The sequence below is a fragment of the Arvicola amphibius genome, chromosome 2, assembly GCF_903992535.2.
Source record: "Arvicola amphibius chromosome 2, mArvAmp1.2, whole genome shotgun sequence".
Lineage (NCBI taxonomy): Eukaryota > Metazoa > Chordata > Mammalia > Rodentia > Cricetidae > Arvicola > Arvicola amphibius.
The window spans coordinates 112760548-112786949 of record NC_052048.2 but is presented as its reverse complement, the minus strand read 5'-3'; the positions used below and the strand labels follow the sequence as shown (position 1 = coordinate 112786949).

The window sequence follows — 26402 nt, the reverse complement described above, 5'->3', positions numbered from 1 at the left end:
TGCTTAGAGATGTCTTAACCTTTGGCCTCTCTCTGAGTTGCTGAAGTCTTCGGTGGATCTGAGTGGCTTACTGTGCTTGGGAGAAGTTACAGGTGTGAACACATTCTATGGAATTTACAGGTGTGCACACACTCTATGGAAGTTACAGGTGTGCATGCACTCTATGGAAGTTACAGGTGTGCATGCACTCTATGGAAGTCACAGGTGTGCATGCACTGTATGGAAGTTACAGGTGTGCACGCACTGTATGGAAGTTACAGGTGTACACTCACTGTATGGAAGTTACAGGTGTGCATGCACTGTATGGAAGTTACAGGTGTGCACGCGCTCTATGGCAGTTACAGGTATGCACACACTCTATGGCAGTTACAGGTGTGCACACACTGTATGGAAGTTACAGGTGTACAAGCACTCTATGGAGTGTGCACACACTATACACACTCTATTGAAGGCATTTTTGCATCTCTCCTCCCTTGTTGACTTTGATGTGACTAGGACAAGCATTTAGTTATTTTATGGGATGGGGACATTTATGATGTATAGAGTTTGACATGGGAAAGTAAAATTCATATTGATACCAAGAAAAGGGCAGGGGGTTAAGTATCAGTCTGAGTCAGAGACTATGCTGGAAGTTTCTCATGTTTTCTCATTTAATGTTTGATGGGTGCTCCACCATGTGACTCACTCTTTCCTCTGAGATTACTTTTCAAAGAACTTGTGAACCCAGCCACTCTCACCCTCTACAAACTGACTCTTTGACCCAGAACACTCCTCAGGCCTTCCTTCAGGAACTTTCTCTGTGTGTGGATTTTCATGACACCAGTGTGTACAGTTCTGCACTGCGGGGATGTCCATGCCAGACTTCAGGGTGGACATAGAAGGACTCACATTTGCCGTCTCCAGTGTGCGAAGGCACAGCAGTGGCTGGGGTAGGTAAGGCTGGCCTCCACAAGGGTGACAAACTTTTCCAGACTAGGAAGCTTCTTCAGACGGTAAGTGGATCTGGCCCTCAGCTTCTTCAGATTTTCTAAGCCGTGGCTGGGCAGGGAATGGACCTTTGTCCTTGAGATGTCTCTGTAAGGAGAAAACAAATACCCAAATCACCTTGGTTCAAAGGTTTTCTGCTTCCAGATAATAGACAAACTAGCAGACATTCTAGTAACATGATTTTTGTTTGTTTGTTTGTTTGTTTGTTTGTTTTTAAATGGGTGAGAAAGGAGACTACAGCTTAGCAGCACACCTGGGCCTGGTCAATATTCAGCTTAAAAAGATGTTTAGCTTGGATAGGAGGAGTTCTGGTCCTATTGCTCCTGATGGGAGAATTTAGCTAACAGGCTGCCCTGATAAAAACTACATCCTGGTTGGACTGGGCATAAACCTTGCTGGTTAATATAATCACCTATCTCACTTCTGTATATCATTTGTGACTGGCCGAGACCAGTTTTCTCCACTGTGAGGCCAGCTATAAAAAAAGTCTCTAGTGAACTGTGGTAGAATCTGTGGCCTGAAAACTTTGTTGACTCCCCATGGGATGCCTTACCCTCTCTGAGGAGTAGATGGGAGGTGAGGTGGGTGGAAGGTGGCAAGAGTGGGAGCAGGGGAGGGAGAGAGAACTGAGATTGGTAGATAAAATGAGAAAAGATTTTTTTTAAAGGTATCTGTGACCTGAATCATAGAAAAGATGCGAAGGGAACATGTCATACAGTAAAGAGGAGTATGCTAGTCAGTAGTGGTAGCCTCAGCCTGAAGTCCAGGGTTCAGGAAGATAGGGGACATAAGCTTGACTTTCATGGCAGACATACGCATATCTAGCCTGCACCTGTGCCTGTTAGATCTGTGACCCTGGTTAAACTGTGTTTTCTATGTTTTGATTTCCTCAGTTCTAAAGTGAGAGGACAGAAATCATACCTACCTACACGGAAGGAATATGCAGGCAATACTTAATGCCTGGCCTTTATTAGACATAAGCATCACACACATGCATGCTCACACATGCACGTGCTCACACAGAGGCCGACTTTGAGTGTCTCTGGCTGAGTAAGTTAGCACGGGTCTGGTACGAGTTGGTATTCCATATTTCAGTATGTTTTTCCTATATTCTTCCCCTGTTATTCAAGATAGAGACCTGGGAGTTATCTTTGATTCTCTCTTCTTCACTTGGACACAGTGTATCATCTCAATTGGCCTTTAATTTGATTTTGTTACTTGAGTGAGGGTCACTTGAGTCTCTGCATAGACAGATGAAATGGACCCAAAACTTCTTCCATGGTCATCTACTTCCTTTTCCAATACAATCTTTTTACCATAACTTGAGCAGAAATTTTAGCATGCCAATCAAATTATGACCTCAAATTCTTCAATAAGTTCCCATGGTTCTTCTGACAAAGGACCAATCATTGTGTATGGTACACCTGTCCCCTGCCTGGTTTATATTATATATAGTTCATGCCATTATCTGTGCTCCTCTCTGCATTGCAGGAGGGATGACCCCTGCCAGGTCTATTTTTCATAATCATCTTCTTAACTGTGGGTGGGAGGCCTGCGGGATGGCAAGAGAGCACATCCTCTTACCCCTTCTTGCCTCTGGCAGCATCTGCATCTCCTCCAGACACTCCTGGGAAGATCTGGTTAAGATCTAGTTCTTTAACTTTCTCTAGTTCCTTGACTACAGGATGTCTACTTCTCACTTGCTCTTTGAGTCCTGAGCTCAGAAGTGGCTATCTACCCCTGATAATCTCCAGGCCTCTGATTCTCTATTAGACAGTCAGGTAGACTGACGTCTTCAAAACCTTTATTTTTTTTTTTTTTTTTTTTTTTTTTTTTTTTTTGGTTTTTCGAGACAGGGTTTCTCTGTGGCTTTGGAGCCTGTCCTGGAACTAGCTCTTGTAGACCAGGCTGGTCTCGAACTCACAGAGATCCGCCTGCCTCTGCCTCCCGAGTGCTGGGATTAAAGGCGTGCGCCACCACCGCCCGGCCTTCAAAACCTTTAGTAATTGCCTTTAGGTAGTACTTAACTATGTTAAAATTTCCCTCTTGCCAATTAAATCAAATTTGCTTATTCTAATTCTAATCCTTTATACTTACTGACCCCCCACCTCCCCCAATTCTATTATCATGGAGGGAAGGACACCATGGTCTCCATTTGTGATTCTGGACTTAAATGCTTTTTGTTTTGTTAATTCTTGATTTTATATTCTTGGTTATTTTCAGCCCCATATGAATTTAAAATTATCTTCCTCATGATTTCCTCCATATCTACTAATATTTGCCTCTTAATCCTGAGGCTGCACTTTTTTCCAGGTCCTCCTGACCATCACATGTTGGGACACCCAAGGACTCAGTACCTATAGTGTTCTTTTCTGTCTTCTCTCACTCTGTACATGAGCCTGGCATGCCTTGGGAGTAAAATGCCATATTCTAGTTACTTCTCTAAGATCATCCACCTCACTGCAATCTCTACTTGCATGCCCACTTAATCAGCTTTAGAAATTAACAATTAACCTCTTGATTTTTTAAACAACAACAACAAAAACAACAACAACCCTGTTCTACTTGCAGCAAGTTGGATGTTCCAATTTGTTAGACAGATTTTGATGGCATCCTTGACTCCTATCTCTCAATCCCCTACTCAACCTTAGAAAGACTTCTTGGTGCCCCACATATGCAACTCTATTGGTCAGCACTTCTCCCTCCCTCATTATTATCACTTATAAGGAACAAGTTCAGGCGTTCCCGGTATGTTTTCTAGTCTTCATCTTTGAGTTATAATTTCTCAGATCCGGGGTCCTTGCAGATGCAAGTCTGGTGCATATACTAATGCCCACTGAAGAACCTTAACTCTGTTGCTAAGTAAGTCAGCTGTGCTGGCCTGCTCACCATTTCTGCTCATTGTTTCAGAGCATTTCAGCTTCTGTGCCCCAGGAGACCTTTCTATTATTTTCCCCTTTTCTTTAGGAATGTCTTCTTTCGACCTGCTGTGCTACTGACATGGGTGCTCTATTCTCTGAACAACTTTTCATCCCCCTCTCCATTGGGCTCTTCCTTTTCCTTTCAGATGTAGAAGGCTCACAGGCAGCAATCCAGGTCCTATACTTTAAGTTCAAAGATCTGCCCATGGAATGAGAGGGAAGCCTTAAAGTTGATCAGGAACAATTTAAACTTGGGTACTAGTTATTTGTCAAGGACATTTCTCGAAATCAACCAATAGAAAACTGAAAACCTTTTTTTTTTTTTTTTTTTTTTTTTTTTTTGCTTAGTTATGTCTTCCCACTTGAGTTTGGAACATATTGTTCTGTTATCTATATAGTTGTTGGTAGATTAATGATGATTGCAAATTCTTTAACTGTCTTTCTATTAACCATCTATTTGTCCTTATGTGGAGCCTAGGCTGAATTGTGAGCCTTTGAGGCAACAGAACATGAAAGTGCTGCTACTTGAATCCTGGACACAGATTCTAAGAGCATCATTAGCTTCTGAATTGGTTATGGACAGTCCTGGGCTGCCATCAAAGAGATCGGAACATCCAGTGGCAGTGCATGTGTCTAAGCTTCAGACGCTGCCATATGACATTGTTGCCTGCAAAATTCACATGCAAAAACTGTACAACCCAGCTTTGAAAAAAATCACACACATCATAATGTTTTGAGTAAGTTTATATACATTTCTATCAGCAGGGACAAAGTAAGTAAGAAGTAAATCTTGTTCAATGTTGTTTGAGACGCAAACTATTCCCATTTTTGCTGTGTTCTACTACTACAACACACACGCATGCGCGCACATGCTCACACACACAAACACACACACACACACTATGATTTCCCCAGGTAATTTAGAGATATGTTGTTTGATTTTATAATTTCTTTATACAAATGCTCTTCACTTCTACATGGCAGTCACCTATGGATTGAAATAAAATAGACACCAGTTTTCAGGTCTTCATGAGAGTATGCAACTGTGACTAAACTGGCTGACTTTAGCTCTTACTTTGGAACTGAGGGATACCCAGTGATCTGGGAAAGCATTATTTCTGAGCATCTGTGGGATATTCCAGAAAATTGCACTCGATTCAGTAAAATATAGGGGGATATTTTCCTTAATCAATGTTTGTGGGCATCATCCAGTTGACTGGTGTCTTGGCTTGAGCAAATAAAGGAAGATAAATTCACACTGCCTCTCTATTATGGAGCTAGTACACCCTTCTTTTTCTACCCCCATATAGCAAAAATCCAAATTCAAAAGCCTTACTTGTAGCAGTAACTCCTTGGGCCCTCTGAGGTCTGAGGACTCTAACTTGGACTATGCCATACTGCCACATTCTCTGGTCCTCCCTGCTGAAGATGGCCTGCAGTGGACTGCTCAGCTTTCACACTCACATGAACTAACTCCCATGTTAATCTGTTCTGCTATCCAAGCCTTTGCCGAAAATCCCCAGCATGAGATTTAACTAGCAGGTGCACTTACCCTTCTGTCAAGCACTTCAGGGCAGGTACTGTTTTGGTTTAAGTCTCTCTGTTCCTTACACCTAGTTCAGGGCTAGACACATAGTGGGAGATTGTCTATTGAATCCTCAGTGAGAACCTGAGAATGCACGGTTCTGCCCTTTTTCCTGGTGGCTAGACAAGGTGGCAGGAGCTGTGGGCTGCTTTGTCTAATCCTTGTCTTTTAGTATGGTTCAGTTGAACAACCATTGCTTCCCATTTTAAAGCACCATCTTGGTTAGTATTTCAACGCATGCTATATTTTGGCAATGGATGGTTTTGAAATTTTATACCCATCAAAGTACCAAGAGAGACACTACAGGCTTGTGGCTGTGTCCCCAGAGATTTAGTAATCCTAAATTGTTTCAGAAGTGTTAGGATTCTTGGCACTGAGTTACAGAGTGGCAAGGGAGAGGGCAGTTGGTAATGGCATGGGGATAGGAGAGGCAGGAGTTAAATAGTGCTCCATGCCCCTTTAATAAAGTCCGTTAGAGCCACTGCCACAAATTTCATTTGAACAATTTCTATTTTTCCCAGCAAAGACGTTATTACAGGTCAATCATTTCCATAAGTGAGAGCACATTTCTGGTGTGTTCTACATTGACAGATGGCTAGAAGACCGCTCTTTCATGATCCCAGGCGGGATAAAAAGGCAATTTACTATCTATAGGACTGTGGGTACACTGGTAATGGAAGAGAATCATTCTTATACAAATAACTCAGTGTTTGAATCTGAACTATCAAATGAATCTGAGCTATAGCCAAATCAATTTGATAAACCATCAGAATATGATTGTACTGGCTCCAACCTGCAAAGGCAATACATTAAATTTTCCCCACAGGAAACTGTTTCCCAAGGAAACAGCAATTGCTTGATTGCTTAGAAAAAAAAAAGCTCGAGTGAGTTAATGCTATCAGGTGAAAACTTAGATAGCTGCTGATGTTCAAGGTCAAGATTCATAAGGAGGATTGAGGATGCTGTGCCTTTGAAACATGATGGAGCTTGTCGGCATGCCCCCGGCTTCTTACACCCGTTCCTCTTTGCAATCAAACAGCTTAGACTCCTGTGTTCAGAGGCTCACTGTTCTTCACGTAGCTAGAAATTTCACCTTCAGGATAAAGCAGCCAACAGTTTGGGTGAGCTCTCTCAATTCCCTTAGAAGCTTTTGGACTTTTCTGATAGAGATAAAGGGAAAGGCTACAGGAGAGGAAGCCACACATAGTACAATCTGTTGAGGCTGAGCAAGGCTTTTCAGTTCTCAACACTGGCTCTAGAGCAGGGATGTTTAGAGTCCTTCTGGGTCTACCAACATCAGCACCACTGGGGGACATTGTTAGAGATACTAGTTCTTAAGCTCTGGTCCTCAGATGTTGAATCACTTCCTTCCCTACCTTTAAGCCATGGTCTCCTGTGTCTCATGCAGCCAAGGATGAACCTGAACTTCTGATCCTTTTGCCTTTACTTCCTGTCTCTATTTCAGCTCCAGTTCAGCAATTGCAATTGTGTGTCAGCATGCATGATCTCATGGAGTGCTGGAAATCAAACCTAGGGCTTTGTGTCTGGTAGACAGGCTCACTACTAACTGATTTGTGCCCAGAGTCAATGAAGCAAACATTCTTAGGGTGCAAATTATCAATATGTGGTTTAAAAAACTTCCAGATGATTGTGATGCTTAATCATGTTTATAAACCCCACTCTAACATGGGTTTATAAACCCACTCACAGCTGAGATGGCTCATAGCTGTGCTGTATTCCGAGACCTGCCCTAGGCTGACTTACATAATCCGGCTCCACCCGGGGTCAACCATACCCAATGACCGCTTATGTAGGGGCATGGTTCCTTGCTGTATTTCAATACAGCTTTGAGGACCCATCTTAATTCTAGGGCTCGCTGTGGGATCCACTGATGTTTTTAGAGATGCTTTGCCATCCAGTTGTCAACTCAGCCAGACTGGGCTTCCTTCAAGTATTCCCCATGTACTCAGCATTTTGTAGTGAATCTCCTGAATTCAGGAGCCTGTAGCACTCTTATTTGGGGTGGGAGTTAGGGATCTGACCCAAGACACAGCTACAGTCGTAGCTTGAGCAGCAGCTGCTGTGCTGTGGGCTGTCTGAGCACAACCCTGTATCTACTCACTTGTTTAAAGCACTGGAGCAAGCTGGTCATCCAAACAAGGCACCCAGTGGGAAGGTTTAATTGAGTTGCTGCACAACATTGCAGAAGTAGGAAATAAGACAGGCTGTCATCTGCCCAAATCCCAGTTATCAGGCAGAGCGGTTTGAACGACATTTGGAATAACCTGAAAGCCCCAGAAGGGGAGGCTGGAAGTTAAGTGCTAACTTGTCCTTGAAGGGACAGAAGGAAATTTGCAGCCACATGCTGCGATTTCAGCCAGGTTCTTGCACACATATCCTTATGCCTTGACACAAAAAGGCATGGGGTATATGGAATATTATTCTTGTTTACTACCATTTGTGGATGCTTTTTGAGACAAAGCCTCACTCTGTAGCTCAGGCTGGCCTAAAACTTACTATGTGACCAACCTAGGCCAACTACAACTCACAGAAATCCTCCTGTGTCTTCCTCCAGAGTTCTGGGATGATGGGTGTGTCACCACACCAGGATTCCCAGCCAGTCTGAATGAATCAAAGTGTTTCTTAATTCCACTGGATTTTTCTACCAATATCATTCCCTTTGTTGTGAGCATATGTGTTACGTAGCAAAGTGGATAGAAACACAGGCTTGTAAGGGCCTTGCAGAATTGTTTCTTCTGCCTGCTTTCACAGCAGGGATGGATGGGATGCTTGTATTTTGTGATCTCTGTTAAATTCCGAGGAGACACATTGTCAGTGCCTGGCCTGGATCCTGTCTATGCAACTTCAGCACATGCTCAATTGTGGCATGTTTCTGTATCACAGGCTGGCGTTCCTTTCTACTTCAGTTCGACACCAGTTGTTGGGGTTCTGATGAATAGTTTTCAGATGTCTTAGTACATGCATTTATGGTGCAAACACATGGGAATGTGAGAAGCGAAGGCTAGTTTACGCCTCAAGCTGTGTTATTTATATCTATGGGATGACTTTCCGTGGGTCACTTTCCTCCTCTGGTCCTGGATGTCTCAGCTGTATAATGAGCCGCTGTGGACCATACACAATGCTACAGTTCCAGGAGCATGCAATTGGTTATGGCTTTACAGATCCAGTAGGTGGCATATTGAAAGCGTTTCCAACCACTGACATGTTCTTCCAAGAACAGATAGCAGAACCCATCTAAGAGTATCCAAAGCATTCAGGACTATTAGCTACGTGAAATGGACAAACTTCTACACATCCACAGAGCCCCAGAAGTACTGTGTCCACTTGTTTTCCAAGAGCTCTCAGAACAGGAAACATTAAGCCTCATGGGCTCTGAACACTCCGTGTTCTTGAGCATTTAGACTCTCTTCCCACCACTCTCCACTGTGTCCTACATTGTACTTCAAACGAATATCATAATCAGATATATTAAGCTATATGATTATGACCTGATTTCCCTTCCATGAAAATATAATGCCTTTGGGATGAAGAACTCTCGGTTTTCTGTAGCACCAGGCTGGTGTTCTGTTAAATACCACAAGTGAAAGACATACATCCATGCATTCACATGTATTTGGACATGTCTATCAACTTATGCCTTTAAGTCTCAGACAGTAATAAGAGATAGACACCACTGCTGTTTAACTGAGGAAGCTGAGGCTTGGGGGTGAAAAGGACTCAGTTTTAACCAGGGCCATCTGCTCTGACACCTCTGCCTTAACAAGTCCTGTTGGCTAGTATTGCCTGTTTCAACTCAGGCACTTTGGATTAATGTTTGAACTTCCTCAGGATGATAAATCTATCTTATCACATACTTTCCTTTCTTCAAAGGGGAGAGCCTGTTTCAGAATTATTACAGCATGCCCCTTGTCATCAATAACAAACATTTGTGGAGTTCCCATTCTGCCTTACAGAGCATGATGCTGGAAATACAAAGATTCTATCACAAAAGAGAACACAAGCCATTTGTGAAGGTGAAAGTGATTGGTGGATGGCAGTGAAGCAGGTGAATGACGATGCATGGGAGTCTATGGTGGCTGGCAAATAAGAGGACAGGAGCGTGCTACCAAATGTCTGCACAGAACTTACATGGGGGTGGGGATGGTCTGAGGTGTGGTATAAGCCTATCTATTTGTTCACCTGCCTTCCTGCACCTTTTTCATTTCTTTTAAGTGCCTTTCTTCCTGAGGAATATTCTTTAGTTAATTCAGTAGATCATGCTTAGAGTCTAGGAAAGTACATCAAAGAAGACCTTTGGAAATTGTGATACAGAATCTCTCCCCTCCCCACCCACAAAGGTAATGGGAGTCAGAGGGGGAATCCACTCTTGGCTGAGGCCTTTTGAGAGACTTGGAGGACTTAGGAGAACAACAAGGAAAGGGGGCAAGGGTAAGAAGAGAAAAGGGCAGGAGCACTTTCAACGAAAGTAAGTTACGAGTAGGGAAGTACTCTTTGGCAAAGAGTCCTGATCCAGGGAGTGAGTGAGACACTGATGTATCCTGCTGCATCTGGAAAGAGGATCCAAGAACAATGCGAGCATCTCACTGCAATGAAGACATGTATATATGTTTTGTGGGTACAGAGCAAAGGAAGGGGAACCAACCTTTCCCTGTCAAGGGAGAGACACAGAGCAGAGTGGTTGGTGTCTGCTGTGAGCCAGACAGTTTGTTTTGAATCCCTTCTATAAAACTTGCATTACTGTTGAGTGAGTTGCTTAATTCTCCCAGATCATCCAGTTTTTCTTTCTTCAAAATGGCAATAAGAATTCTTACCCCAGAGGGGTTTTATAAGAACCGAGAACACATTTTAACCTATTAGAACACTGGCACTCAGAACATGCTCATTACACGTTATTACTGTTTCCACTTTATTTAAAGTCATACTATAGATAACCCTAAATTATCCCCACAAGTCTTTGCAAGTATTGTGAATTAAAATTGATCTTGTTGGCCTCCCCTTCTTTAAATTTAAATTTTCTTTTAACTTGTATAAGCTGAGCTCTTCTACATGGAAACGAACAAAGTTACTCACAAAATGACTGGCCCAGAGGCTCCCTGGAAAACATCATTAGGCAATTCTTCCAAATTATTGTTATCGCTTAGATTCCTGGGGATGGAGTTGGAGAAAGAATAAGGAAAAGAAAGTCCCATCAATATCCCTGTTGTAAGAACCATTTCCCTCTAAATGGCCTGGAAGAGTAGTCAGGGCTACTTACAGCTCATCTAGCTGGGTCCCGTTAAATGCACAGTTGTGTATTTCTTGAATCCCATTCTTATTCAGCCATCTGAAATAAAAGCCCATTAAAAACATAATAATGTCAGATGCAGCCAATGCAGGGGTTTGTAATTGGAAGCACTGGGGCAAGGTCAGACAGCACAGTTAGTGGCATAAATAAGATGCAACCCTTATGCTCAGGGGTGGGAGGAAGGGAGACTGAGGCTGGTTTATTGCTATGGAGCCTTTAGTAAGTTTTGAAGTTTGTATTATGTCTGCATATTATCTATTCACAGGAATAACTGAGCTTCACAGAAAAGAACGAATAAATGGAATTTAGTTGTTTTGTAAAAGCACACTCTCTGGATACTGTACCTATAAGATCTTTGCACACTCTGCCCAAGTATAGAGAAAATTCTACAGGAAAAACCAAAGATCTCCCTGCCTTGAAGGATGGAAATTGTAATTATTGAGCAAATATTTCTAAGACAGAGAAAAGACATTTTATGTCAGCTTTCTCTAAGGATTTGTGCTCTTCACCCACAGCAGCAGGCCTGGCTGCCATCAAAAAACGATCTAATTAAGTTGTCAGACAACCTGAACATCTCCAGTGACCCGTGGGGCCCTGGTTATTGGAGGTTTGTGGAGGTGGCTCTGGGTTAAGGCAGAAAAGAAGAGAAATTAATTATAGCGACAGCGGACTGTGGCAGGTTGAGTTCATGTGTGGCTGTAGCCGAGCTTTGGGGGAGATGGGGTTGGTGTGCATTGTCGTGCTCACTGTATGAGGATGTTGAGAAGCAGGTATGTTTGGACAGGGGTGTCTCAGGCCACCATGGGCCATCAACTCTGCCCTGTTCTTCTCCTGAGTGGACTTTCAAACAAAAACAACTCCCCAAGGTCAGGACAGCCCAGCGTTGAGCCTCTGGCCATGTGCCCTTGTCTGCTTACAGCTTCGTCCCCTGCTGGACTTGGTGGGTTTCCTGACAGCAGTATTCTGAAATCTGACTGAGAGAAACTACAGGGGTACACCAGAAACTCCTTGGGCTGTGGTGAGCAGCTAGAAGACTGATGGAGGACTCTCATTGGTTAATAAAGAAGCTGCCTTGGCTTTTTGATAGGGCAGGATTTAGATAGGTGGGTGGAGTAGACAGAACAGAATGCTGGGAAGAAGGAAGTGAGGCAGATGCCTCAGGCAGATACCATGCCTCTCCTCTCTGAGACAGACGCCATGGAGCCAGCTGCCAGGTCATACATGCTGAATCTTTCCTGGTAAGCCACCACCTTGTGGTGTTATACACATTACTAAATATGGGTTAAAGCAAGATGTGAGAATTAGCTAATATGAGGCTGAAACTAATGGGCCAGGCAGTGTTTAAATGAATACAGTTTGTGTGTTGTTATGTTGTTATTTCCAGGGCTAAGCTAGCTATGTGGGAGCTGGGCGGAATGGAAAGCATGCCTGCCTGCAGCTCCTTCTACAGAAGACGTTTTCCAAAAACCCACAGGCAAACAACAGTGTGCCTTTTTCTCCCCTCTTCCTGAAATCCAGTGAGCTAGGAAGTCTAGAGAGAAGAAAAGTAAATCTTTTTGACCATTAGCAGTCAACAGGTCGCATCTGGTGACAAGGGGGTGACTTGCATTCAATCTTGTTCCCCACCCCCACTCTCTACTGTCACTGCCATGAACGGTCTCTCCCAGAAACATTTGGAATGCAGATACATCAGTCTGTCTGCTGTGGTGAAAGTCACTGAGACAGCAGCCTCCAACCTGTGGGTTGCTTATCCCTGGGGTTTTGATATCAACCACAAGTGTCAACAAACTTTCTCTATTTTACGGACCAAAAGGCAAGGTTAAAGATGACATTTGCTTTATATAGGGTCTCACAAAGTGATGGCACACATTTTATTGAACAATTATAGAATATACAATCCTTTCCAGAGAATTGGGGCCAATTATAACCTCATCTCTCATCTCCTGAATTTGGCCATTCATTAGGTACTTTACCCAGTAGCCCCTCTGCTCTTTGTGACAGAGGTGGGTGAGAAAGGGCTCAAAGGCCCTACAAAATGTGTTTTTATTGCTCATTTTTTTGAGTCAGTTACCAAGGGCCTGATAATCTTAGGATGTTTAGGAAAAAATAAATATGTACATTTGTCTTTAGAAAAGAGTTCCAAAGTTTTGAAGATGTGATGAGGTAGAGCTTTCCAGTGCTCAGCACCGTTTTCTTACATTTTCCTTGAGTGCACTGGATGGCTCTCTTAGGAGAAAGCATCTCTGTATTACAAGTATCTGGATGAAGCACAACTGGAGACTTACAGCTGTGTGCAGTAGGAGTCTTCCGACTCTATTATCTATGGATTAACGAGCAGACAACGTAAGAAAATAGATGCTATTCTCACAAGTGTGAATTTATCTTCCAGAGACAGGTCTGAAAAATGTTGACTCTCAAGAGAAAAGCATCCTGTTTTGAAAAGTGTGTTGCTGAGCTCTGAGGAATCACACAGTGCTTCTAAACCAAGTGGTGAAGAGAAGGATCTGTATGGCTGTTGCTGCTTCAGGAGAAACTGCACACAGTGAGTCTACTCCAAACAAAACCATGAGAAATCATGTTATAAAATGAGCTCATAACAATTTGTAAAACAGGATGATGAATTTCTTTTCTTCCAGGTATAATCACAATCAGTAATTCTCTAGATGTCACTGTCCTGTTGCAAGGATCCTGTGGACATTTGGAAAGTTCACAACACCTTGCTTTCTGGCTATCCTGAGGAGCAGGTGGACTGCCATGCTGGCCACTAGCACAGAGGATTAGAAGGTCATTCATTGATGACACTGAGGGCATTTAAAAACTTCCCCAGAATTCAGAGAGATTAACTCAAACTCATTAGCAAGTGTGATTATTCTGAGCAGAGATGATGGTCATTGTGAGCTCAGCATGGGCCCAAATGGGAGCTGCTTCCTGTGATTATGAGGAAGGAGTCCTATCTCCTGAGTACACTTCCTTCCCTATCATTCTTTATAGGCAACAGAAGCCTTGCCAGGCAATAATCAGTTTTAGTGACACACTAGCTAGTCTGTCCTTTGGAGCAGATGTTGCATCATGGGGACCATCATTCAAAGAGCAATTTTAAATACTTGAATCACAATACAGAATCATGAATTATTAACATGACTCCATGTTGTGATTCTGAGATATAAAAATGAGAGAAAAACACAGGAGCCATAGAATGATTTAAATGGTGAAATGCCAGTGTCATTATACAAACAAAGGCCTAGGCTGTTATGAGAAAACCAGAGACTGATAAGTGAAGAATCAAGACCCAGGCCATTGGGTTTCCCCTCTTACTTACAGAATCACGCTTTCAAAACTCAGTCCCCTGAAGGAATTCCTGGCAATGGTGTGGATGTTTATGTTATCTTGAATGTCTCTAAGAAGAAGAGACAAATTAGATGTTTGTGTGGGCTCCACCTGCGCAACCTTTCCACATTCCGTTTGCTGGCACCAAGGGATCTGCAGCTGCAATCACAGTTTGATGGAATTTCTGTCCAGAGAATAACAGCTCAAAGTTTGGACAACAAACAGTCTGCTTATCTGTGGTGTGTTAGTTCTTCTCACAGATGAAATTGCACACCCATAGAATCTTTTCTCTTTGGAGAATTCCTTAGAAGATGTTACTGTATTGAGGTTCTCTTCAATATAGTTCCTTTTTAGCTTTGTTTCTACAGTTGGCCTCTGCCCAGTAGGATGGACACAGAAACTGACCTGTTACTTACAGACCAATCTCTTTACTCATTTTATTTGTGTCAGCTCTTCCTTTTTCATTCTTCTAGTACTTTCTTTGTATGTGTGCATAGACCAGAGGTCAATCTCAGGTCATTCCTTAGATAGCACCCACCTTTTTCTTGAGACACATCTGCCATTGGCCTCAAACTAGACTAGTAGAAGAGGACAACCAGCCAGCAAATCTCGTGTTCTGCCTCTTCCTCCCTAGTGCTGGGACTATAAGCATGGCGGTAAATGCTCGGCTTTTAAAAAAGCAGGGGTTTGGGTGAGGGGGGGAAGATCATGATCAGGCCCTCATGCTTATAAATCAATCACTTATATCTGAGTTAATTATTCTTTTTCTTATGTATTTTTCCCATCATTTTTTCTTGAGTCACATAAAAAATTATTTCTGATTTTTTTCCTTCCCACATTAAAGAATAGAGAATTTTTTTTGTTGTTGTTTTTGTTTTTTATTTATTTTTCCATCAGACTGACCTAGGTCTGGTAAACATACAACAGTAGAAGTGCTAAAAGCTGGAAACAGCACACGAGGTCTAGAGGATTCTCTTTATCCTCTGTCCCCAGCTCCTTGTACCCATCCTGACCTTTTCCTTTGGGATCTGCTCAGAATCTTACTAGTTTACTATTGGAAATAAAGTTCTCTCTTCCTTCCTTCCTTCCTTCCTTCCTTCCTTCCTTCCTTCCTTCCTTCCTTCCATCTTTCTTTTTCCTTCCTTCCCACTGTCCTTCCTTCCTCCTTCCCTTTTTTTTTTTCTGTGCTGGGGATCAAGTCCAGATACTCATGCCTACTAGTCAAATATTCTGCCACTGAGCTCTGTCTTAGCTCTACACATTGCTTTTTTCTCCTCCTCTTTTAAACTATAGAATTCATGGGAAGAGGGAAAACAGTTGCTATTAATACTTTAGGAAGAATAGGGATTCTAGAAGGAAGGAGAAATGATGGAGGAATATGTGGAGTTGCAGGGATCTAATACTAAGCCTTGGAGTAAAGAGACTGTGATTTGGTTCTAAGCTTGTTTGTTGATAATACTTGGTGCAGAGCCTGCTAACTTCATTCGAATGTGGTATGGGACGTCCTTCTGTATATGTGTTGCTTTTATTGGTTAATGAATAAAGAAGCCTTTTTTTTTGGCTTGTGATAGGGTAGAGTAGAGCTAGGCGGGGAAATCTAAACTGAATGCTGGGTGAAAGTAGGCGGAGTAAGGGAGAAACCATGTATCTGCTACAGGAGGCAGATGTTGGATGGAGCCCTGCCGGTAGGCCACAGCCTCTTGGTGATTTACAGAATAGTAGAAACAGGTTAATTTAAGATGTTAGAGCTAGTTAGAAATATGCTTAAGCTATATACCATACAGTATTGTAATTAAATAGTTTCTGTGTGATTATTCCGGGTGAGGACAGCTGGGAGCGAACAAGCAGTCTCCGACAACACAAATGGAGCATTGTCAGTCCACCTTGCTGTTCGTTGTCCTCCCTCTGCTCACCCAGAGCCTCATATTTGGAGGACGTACTATGCGATGGATGTTAGAGATCCAGAAGGTCATAATAAACCCAAGGTCAGGTACCAACCAGCCATTTACTAAAACTGGGTAACGTGTGGACGAAGGTACATTTTTTTTTTCTCTTTGTGAAGTCTATTACCTCAGGCATTTGTTAGATGGAGAGCTGATTGACATCCTATCAATCAAAACTTACAATAGAACCTTTTGAAGAGACTGAATCTTATGAAGCACTGGCAGGCGCTTAATGCCTGTGTTGGATATTAACCTAGAGAGAGGAGAGAGAGAGACAGAGTGAGAGTGACAAGACATAAGGCGAACATGTGCCAGAGCCTGGACTTTCCAAATCCAAAATACCAATTATATACTGCCAGAAAAACCTGTTAGAGTACCCCAGGACATCTAAATTGTGCTTCTACTATCTGTTTTATGTTTTAAGAATCTAACCAGGATCTAATCGGTTGTTGATTCCTCGGAGCAAAGATATTTACAATTGTTTATTACAAGGTGGGGATATTCTACTGCCATTCATATACCGTTTTATGCTTGAACATTGAAAAGTTAGCTCTATTGAGAGGTGACTTACGATGAGATAACACAATTTCCCACGTTACCCCAGTTTTCAGTCTTGGCATACTTGATGAAGAAGTAGCATTTCTTCTTTCAAAGAGGTTATGGTGGGGTTACAGTGTGAGAGTCCACATTCTTTGACTTCAGGGTGTACAAGTAACCCAAGATGTGTCAGTTTGACTCCCTCCTGGAAAGTGGTTGCAGTTGATCGGAGACAAGTTTTCTGCTCTCACAGTGGGGAGATGGTTTTAAAAAAAAATCCCTCCATCTCATAACAGCAGATGTACCCTGGATCCTTCTCAGCATTCAGTTTCTTGGGAATATAAATCTGAGAGTCTGATATGAAAGCTACCTATGAATAATGTAATGGATCCTGTAAGTTTGCAGCACCCGAGGCAGGGATCCTGAAGCAGGGCAGGGAAAGCTAGTCATCACCAGGACGAGTGATGGGGTTGGCCACTGCTACAGGTGCTGATTCCTTAATCTTAAGGACCTGATTTAGGAGATCTACAGAACATGCATCAGAACTTTTGCTCTGATGGAACTGGATTCATATCTCCTGATGGTCAAAGGTAACGGCGTGTTACTAATGCCCTACATTCGTCTGAGATATTTGTGAGTATCTAGCGAGTTTTGGATGGGTATCTCTTTCCATGTACTGATGAAGCTCCAGAGAAGAAAGCGAGTCATAGGGAGTGCTGGGTGAGGTGGTGGTACCCAGCTGCACCTTCACTAAGCTGGGTGACATTCGGGAGGAAGTGGCTGATACAACGGTGGCTTGAACTGTCTAGAGACCCATGAAAGCCACTTTTTAGAATTTCCCTAGTGTGACATGCTCCAAACCTTTCCAGTAAAGCTCTGCTCCCACTTTCTTAATGTGTGTTTCTTGGCTAAAGATCAGCTAGTCTTTGTTGTTTTCCTCCTGAAGAACCCTATTCATATATACATCGTTGTGAAGGGACAAAGCTCTGGACTAGATTTTGATGTTTTGTTCTCTGTGTCTATGTTCAGAGAGTCAGTAAATACTGTCTATGGATTGTTGCAGTGATTCTCTGAGGCTGTGTTTCCACTTGGTTCCTAACACTGGATGGAGAACTTACCTTAATAAGCTTTTCTTTTGAATATTTCCATCAAATCAGGATGATATCCTGTTTTTTACTGAACCAAAGAGATTATTCATGTTCTCTTTTGGAGGATTTGTGATGACATTAATTTTCCTTTAAAAAATAAAATCTGACTATGATGGCACAGGCCTGGAATCCTAGTGCTTAGGAAGTTGATGCAGGAGAATTGTGATTTGAAGCCAGCCAGGGTTGCAGAGGTGAGACTCTATGCAATTTCCACATGGAGAAATGAACATTTTGGCATTGAGGTCAATGAGTAAAATTAAGTACATAGAGGAATGTGGCCACCACCACATCCTAGATACAGTGCGATGCCATTACCCTGGTTCCCCTCTATTTTCATGTCACATTTAACCTCTTCCTAACCTCCAGATCCCTATAGCCAGTCATCAGTTTTCTGTAGCTATAATTTTTGTCTTTTCTAAAAGATTACAGTGTCAAAAATAGAATCAGAGAATGGATAACTTTTGAGTCTGGCTGGATTTTCACTCAGCATGATGTATTTGAAACCCTCCCATGTAGTGTTTTTCTGTAGGCACTTGATTTTTGGTGCTAGATAGAACTTCATTGCTTATCTGTTTCCCAGTTGAGGCTTCAGTTTTGTGGACAAAATGTGGTTAAATGCATCAATGGTCATATGGTCATATAGTGTATCACATAAATAAAAAAGGTGCTTTAAATGCTAGTATATGACTGATGTCTGTCAGGTAAGGGAGAGGAGCGGGAGAGAGAGACCTAGATAGATAAACAGATAGATAGACAGACAGATAGATCAATAGATAGTTAGATACAGATAGAGAGAGACAACATAGTTTCTTCTTTTTCTAGGGTAAATGTCTTAGAGTGTGATTTCTGGGTCAGATGGCAAGCATTTACAGAAGAAAATAAAAGTCACCTTATGACCCAGTGTTAATTTCTGCTGGTATTTGAAATCGGAAGTGTCTACCAAAATAATTTTCATCATTGTTCTCCATGAACCCCTGAGATTATTCTCAGTGATGCCAGGAGCACTGGAGAAACCTAAGAGACCCACAATTCCACACAGTCCTATATATCAGATCTAGCCCTCTCTATATTTAAATCTCATCCCACAGCATTCTTCCAGTATTCTCCTAATGAGACATCACAGTGGCCACCATAGTTAATATTTTCTGACAATCTTCTTCTATGCATAGGTCTGCAATGCAGCATGTGCTCATAAAATACTAGGCTAATTGCTTGATGTTTCCACAACATTTCTTGTTTCTGTCACCAGGACTATATCAAAACTCTAATTTTGCTAATTTGCTTCTCAGGTATCCCTGTTGTCTGGGGTAATTAGTCTTAAGCAGAAGCAGGAAGGTCTGGAGGCCAGTAGCCATGAGAGTCTACATGTCACCTCTGGCATGAACTAGACACAAGCCAGTTGATCTCTTTAGGCTAGAAAGTGTGTGAATTGTGGTCAGCAAGGTAGGCATTCTATCAAGCACTGCCTTCTCATTTCACCTCCTCTTGGCTCAACTTTTACTCTAGTAGTTGCCATGGCAATAGGCTGCTGTTAGATTTAATGTGGCAGATGCTTGCCTCAGCTGTACTGAATGGGCTTTCATTTTCGGTCCTGGACTTCTATGCTGCTTTTAAGGCTGGCATTTTTCAAATCCTGCTATGCCATTCTGAGGCATTGACAAGTCCAGAATGCTTGGGAGTTAACACTGAAGTGGACAATTCCTGGTTGGTGTGGCACTCTACTCTTCTGTTTTATCTGTGAACGATTCTAAATATATTTTAGATTATATCTTAGAAGACTGTAGCATTACTGAGCCCCAACTGTCTGGTAGTATACTACAGCATATACGTTTGGAATACAGGGTTTGAGAATGCGTCCCCCTACCCCTTTACAGTACTCGGGCTTGACCCACTTAAGGCCTCATGAATCCTACGCAGTTGCCCTATCACTTGGTTATGCCCTGCACGGTTTTTCTCTTTCTATTTGGAAGCATTGTCTCTAAGTTGCCCAGGCTGACTTTGAACTTAGGTTGTAGTCCAGAAAGACCTTTGAAGCTACCTTAGCCCTCTGAGTATCTGGGAACATAGACCTATAGTACCAAGACTGGCCATGATAATATATTCTTGATTTAGTTTTTATCCTTTCTCCATTTCTTTCCTTTTAGCCATCCATATCCTTTCTCTGAGTTTGTATGCAGACATAAACCACTTGCATGCATGCCCTTGCTCAGGCATTTTGGAGACCCTAGGTTAAGACAGAATTACATAGAATCAAGATAAGGATCCAAGAAGGATTTAAGATGGCCTAGCCATTGGAAGATGAGGACTAAGCAGCCAATTTTTATCAGTTTTCCCATGAATTATTGATAAACACCATTTTACTTCTTGGAAAAGAGTCATGGAAGAAAGATCTGATGCCAGGAGAAATTTTCAGCTGTGACAGTGAACCATTCAGGAGAATGTGGGAAGTAAAATTTCATTCCTGGCAAACTAGAGAGGTCTCTGTGCAGCATGCATCACATTCTTCTAAGACACATAAACTGGATTGCTTTGCTCTCTTGATGTGAAAGCTTTATTTTTTCCCATATGACCCAACGTGAAATTCATATTCTGTACTACCGATTCTGATGCTCCTTTCATGCTGTCTTACCAATGCCCTTCAACCTCAATGTCTTTCTCTTTGCTCCTCCCTGCCTTTCGTTATCTGCATGTGCTTCATCTGGAGGGTTCTCATCCATTCTTCACCAGGCCAATTTAATCAGTTACAAACAGAATTCTTCAGGGAGGATACCTGACTATAGAAGTAAATTGGGGCCCTTAACATTGGTACCTTGCAAAATGTATGGACAATACCCAAAAGTTATAGGTAATTAAATGAAAATTTCAGTGTCAGGTGTGTGATACTTTTTTAAAAGTTATTGGTTGCGGAAGACTCAAAGAACCTAAAACAATATAGGCTATTTACATTGCTTTTGGTTGTCCACCAAAAGTAGATAGTAAGACCCTGTTGCTAAAGATACCATGCACTTCACGTTCGTTGCAGGGTATAGAGAAATCCAGTCTTTGACTTGAAAACTTCTTTCCTGCTGGCTAGCTTTCACAGATCTGGAAGATGCTGTTCAGACCACTGGTGGAGAAAATCCATCAATGGTATCTCTGCATAGACAGTACTGATGTGTAATAATGGCGCTAGGGTCATAGGGGTAGCCAATTTTGGTTCACAGGAAGAAATTCAGTTATAGTACTGTAAACCTGGCCTAAACTCCATGTCTCAGGAGGTCATAGAGCCTAAGAAGGGACCTACTACTTTTTTTTTGTTAAAGAACATGCTGTCAAGTTGCCTTCTAAATATTTATGCTTATACCCCCATATTAATGTAACTGTTAACCTTGACCAGAGAACTTCTGACTGCGTTGGTCAGCAGTTAATATAGAGATTTGGATCTGATCAAATAACTGAAAATAAGTGACCATTAAGTGCTCAGCCCTAGATGATATATCAGTATCATCCTCACTACCCCCCAAGGCTCAGGTAACTGTGGCAGAGGGAGGAGCAAAAGCTGAAGGACGGGTAGCAGTGCTGTGAAATGCTGTCTTCCGTATGCAACATGGCTGCTGCGTCTGTAAGCGCACTGTGAACAATAGCACTCAGCATCCCAGCAGGCAATAGCTAACTGGACTTACTGACCTATTAATTTTAACAGAAAAAGCGGCAGAAGGATGAGAAGAATATGACGGGGACGTCTGAGGGCACTGTGAAAGGGGATTCGGGGTGCATATGATCAGGATTCATTGTTTACACGTGTGGAGCTATCAAAAAATAAGTAAAATATATTCCTTCAAAGAAAAAAAAGTAAATTAAGCCTCCTGATTTACTTCCAGAACAATTTCATCTTGTCTAGAACTTTTCTTTTTTAGCTGTTCATCAAAATTCCAAAGCAGGGCCTATAAAGATGGCTCAGTGGTTAAGACCACTTGCTACTTCAGAAGAGGACCTGGGTTTGATTCCCAGCACCACACAGCTGCACACAATGGTCTGTAACTCCTCATTCTGGTAAGCTGATGCCTTCTTCTGGCCTCTACAGGCACAAGACATGTATGCGGTACATACACATGCCTGCAGGTAAAATGCTCATACAAGTGAAGTGCAAATAATTTTAAAAATTACCAAGCATCTATTAATCAACCCCATTGTGGATGGTATAAAGGCAGAATCTGTGTTTGCCCTGAAAACTTAACATTTCCACCACACTGATGCAACACAGACTGCACTTGATGCTTGCCAAGCTTTGTTGGTTTGGTTTTTGTTTTGCTGTGTATCCCTGGCTGTCCTGGAACTCTCTCTGTAGACTAGTCTGGTCTTGAACTCAGAGTTCACCTGCCTCAGCCTCCTGAGTGCTGGGATTAAAGGTTTGCGTCTCACCAAGCTTTTAAGAAGGTGATGTGCTCTGTGCTATCAATGAGGAATTATGTACTACCAACAGCCATAGCACACACACAAATTTGACATTCTCTTAGCAGCTGCAAATGGCTATGAGTTTTGTGTAATTGAAGAAATGAGAAAAAATGTTTTTCAATGTGGATGACATAACAGAAAACATTTAGCTAATGCCAACAGAATGAGCCCCTTACCCACGGTATGGAGTATACAGACACCCACAACAGCACATTTAAATCTCTGATCTTTATAAAAAAGAAAATACACTGTGAAAGTGGCTAAAATTACCCCAATAGTCCTGGGTTTAAGAGACTTAAGAGGATCTAGTGACCATCTATCTGGATGGATTATCGCTTATAACTCTGTAGCTGAGATTCTCTATAACCCCAAGATAAGGCAGGAAATGGAGTTCTGATGAACACTTACTTTTCAATTCATTTTTTCCCTTCTGATCAATAAATTTATGTCTGGCAGAGTCTGGAAGTGGGTGATCGGCTAGGAGCTCTGTGTCTCAATGGGTTTGTTTTGGTCAAATGGTTGTTTGCTGCAAATTATTTTGATTCACTCAACTGTGTTTTATCTTCTGGAACAGTTAAAGGCCTAAGGGTAAAATGCCAGCAAATTTAAGTTCTGCAAATGGGTCTTTCAAAGAAAAGTAACTTGCAATAGCCAGTTCCACATCTCAATCTGGTACTATTGCCTTCCTATATTGATTTCCCTTAATCTTTAGGCTGCATTAATAAAATTGTCATTCATTTCAGGATAAGATTAGTATGGTTCTTGCACTTGGTGGGAATAATCCCCACCTCTACTGCCACAGGATAATATACTTGTAGTTCACAAACAGACCACCCAATGACTCCAAAGCCCCTTGCATCATTGATACTTTCAATAATCTCCAATAGCACTCATGGGTTCCTGTTTTTTTCCTTAAGTTAACAGGATCTGTTACTTATACCAGTATAAGCATCATCTTCTCACTAAAGCAGCATTATGCTCTAGAGACTAAACCAGAGACAATGTCTTGGCTTCAGGGAGTTTGAAGGTGAACCAGATTAAGATAAAAACAGGTAAAACATTCAAGGAATGGACTAGTACTAAACTGTATGCTATTGATCACTAATGTCTTATATGCTCAAAAGACTAGAGGAACCAAAGTGAGCTGGAATAACCAATTAGAACTACATCTAGAAAGAACAACCAGCCAGAAGTTTAGAGAGTAAAGGAGCCTTGGTCTCAGCTAAGTGTAGCAATGTGTACAGTTTGGCTACGGGTCAGGGGAGGGGGGGTATGGGAGGATGAGAAACAAAAGAAGGTAGAAAAGGGAAGTCTCTATCTCAAGAACTGTTGACAGTACAAAGAGAAGTGTAGGTTTGATGGGAAATATAGGAAGCCCCTTCTGTACACTAAAAGGAGAGGCAGAGCAGGTTCATATTTTCACTATCTCATCTCCTCAAGCCTTCAATAGTACTAATCAAGCCAAACTAATGGGGGTAACTGAGAAGCTACAATGGAAGCAAATGCTTATCCTGCCAAACTGGGCAAAGTAACTCTAAAAATGACAAGACATTCATGACTTCACTTCTGCCAACCAATCATATACTTCTTCATATTATTCTCAATACAGCATAATATAGAATGAGCAACTGTGAGACTATATGAACCAGCTCTCTTTTAGCACAGGACACGAGGAAAGGGCAGAGCTCAGGTCATGGCTTGAACATTCCATAAAGTGCTTTAGGGAATTTTTTTTTATGGAACAAATTCTGTCAGCTGTTTTACAACTATTGAATTGGGGCAGTAAATAAATGTTAGCCAGTGAGTGAACCAGCAGGTATGGAATCTGCAAAGAAGGACCAAGTCTATTACAAAGAAGTTATTACTTATGAAGGTTTCTGATGTTATATTGAGTTTTAACTGAAAATCTTGATTAGTTGAGGAATTTGTATCTCAGTAATCAGTGTGACAACAGATGTTGATGCCTGTTTTCTGAATCACTTAATAAAAATTTGGCCCAGTTGAGTATCACCGAATCTTCGTGCCAGATGGAAAAATGTATAAGATGTTTTAGTACAATGAATAGGACTCTGGACTTAAGGATAGAGACTATACATAGACAGATTTCCAACTAATGGATTGACCTTTGTAGAATCCTACCTTTCTCTATAAAATGGCTGTGCATAAAATATTGTAGAGTCTCACTTTCTGCCATCCCAATTTTATACCTTCAAAACTGGGACTATCTAACTCCCATGTTCAATTCAAATATGCCTTAATCCCCATGGAAACAAGGCTCTGTAGTATACATGGGGAATTTAATTAGTTCAAGGTCAGTACTCCAAGAGTTTAGCTCTATGTGGCTAGAGATCTCTCTAACCCAGTGCTCCAGGTACATAGCAAGCTTCTGCTTTGGGTCAGGACTTGTAGTATCGGCTCAAGGAACTGACTATCACCTTATAATCTGGCTAGAAGTCCTGGTTTAGCCACAGTGGTTATCTTACTTCCTTCATTTGTCCAGGGGAATAAATTTGCCTTGTAAGTGAACTTCATTACTTTCTCAACAGTGTTACCTCTGTGGCCAGGTGCCAGCCTTCTCTTCTATTGCCACTCTAAGACTGACTTATTTCTCTCAGTCCTAGGTTCTATTTTCCCTAACTCTCTGGGGGTGATAACATGCAATTCCTTTGACCTCCGTGACATCCAAGTAGCTGGCCATACCAGTTTCTCAGATTCTTTCTTTACTCCTTTTCTGCTATCTTCTGCTTCCTTATTATGTACCTAATGCAACAATCACCCTTCCACCTGCCTGATTTTGTTTAGTCTGTGAGTCTTGGCTTTTGTTTTTTTTTGGCTTTTTTTTTGGACCAATATCATACTATCACTTAGAATTTCTACATGTGTGCTGGTTCGTTTTTTTCAACTTGACACGCACTATGGCACTAGAGTCACCTGTGAAGAGGGATTCTCAGCTGAGAAACTGGTTTCATCACGTTAGCCTGTGGGCATGTATGGGCATTTTTTTGATTAATGATTGATGTGGACATGTCCAGTCCATTGTGGATGGTGCCACTCTTGGGCAGGTGGTTCTAGGCTGTTGAAGCAAGTTGAGAACAAAGACAGAGAGCAAGTCATTAAGTAACTCATCTCCATGCCTCATTCTTAGTTTTTGTTCAGGTCCTGCTCTGAATTCCCTAAAGAACGGACTGTGAGGTGAAATGTAAGTCAAATAGACCTACTCCTCCCCAAGTCAGTGTTTTGTAATACAAACAGAAAGTAACTAATACAACATATCAAAGAATAATATAGAGTTGACAGAGATTAGAGATGATTTATATGACTTTCTCATTTTAAGAGCCAAATGACTTAAGTGTGACTTTTTCTGTGGTGACAAGTGGCCATATTATAAATATTATATAATAATACTATAAAGATATTTTATATTTTTATTTCCAAATAAGATACATTAAAAAATTTTTAAGGGCAAGGAGTATATTAAAAATGAATAATGCATTAGCATTTGAAAATAACCTGTGCTACACAGGGAGTTATAGGAAAAACATGTATGCATTTATGTATGTATGTATGAAAATGGCTATTTTACTGCAAAAATGATGTATGTCACTATATGTGAAAAGTCTCATGGTGCATATTTTAAAAATAAGAAAATATACCTTTTCTAACCAGCTTAAACTTTTTACATGTGATTTTGGATCTTCTCATTAAAAACATGAAAATACAACATCTCCCAGGTAGTTTGAAAGAACATCTGATTGACATTAAGCAAGAAAATTTACTAGCTGAATTTTGCAAAAACAAAACAAAACAAAACAAAACAAAAAAACCACCCTTGCATAACAGAGTTATGAGATAGGATACTAAGTGTGATAATCTGGGGGCTGCAGTTACAGAGCTCCTCTATTGGATCAGCTTATTTTATTGGTTTGTTTTGGTTTTGGCAACCATTAAGATCCAGTATAGATACGATATGATGATATGATATCATATGCCAACCAGGGTTAAAGTAAGCATTATAAAAATGATATTCCAAGACACTGGTTTCCCTACAGTACAGTTATGGGCAGTGAGTCAAAAACAAACAAACAAATGAACAAACAAAAAACAAACAACCTTTGTACCATGTAGGACACTATATAAAGAAGCCAAAAGTGTAAAAATTTATTAGTTTATTTATCTATATTTCAACCCTCATTAGTTTTGCAAATTTATAAAGCA

General features: G+C 41.5%; 1 protein-coding gene across 5 annotated transcripts in view; it reads right to left on the bottom strand.

The window, feature by feature from the left end:
• Fshr (follicle stimulating hormone receptor) overlaps positions 1-26402 on the bottom strand; it is a 193694-nt gene that overhangs the window by 5825 nt on the left and 161467 nt on the right. For 2 of the 5 annotated variants that reach the window (XM_038320213.1, XM_038320214.1), the window contains exons 6-10: positions 16250-16321; positions 14118-14195; positions 10769-10837; positions 10585-10659; positions 889-1074 (exon numbers count right to left, since the gene is read on the bottom strand). In XM_038320213.1, the coding sequence (XP_038176141.1) occupies positions 889-1074; positions 10585-10659; positions 10769-10837; positions 14118-14195; positions 16250-16321 (480 nt within the window). The remainder of the gene's footprint in view (positions 1-888; positions 1075-10584; positions 10660-10768; positions 10838-14117; positions 14196-16249; positions 16322-26402) is intronic. The other 3 variants (XM_038320217.1, XM_038320216.1, XM_038320218.1) reach the window with 3 other exon arrangements.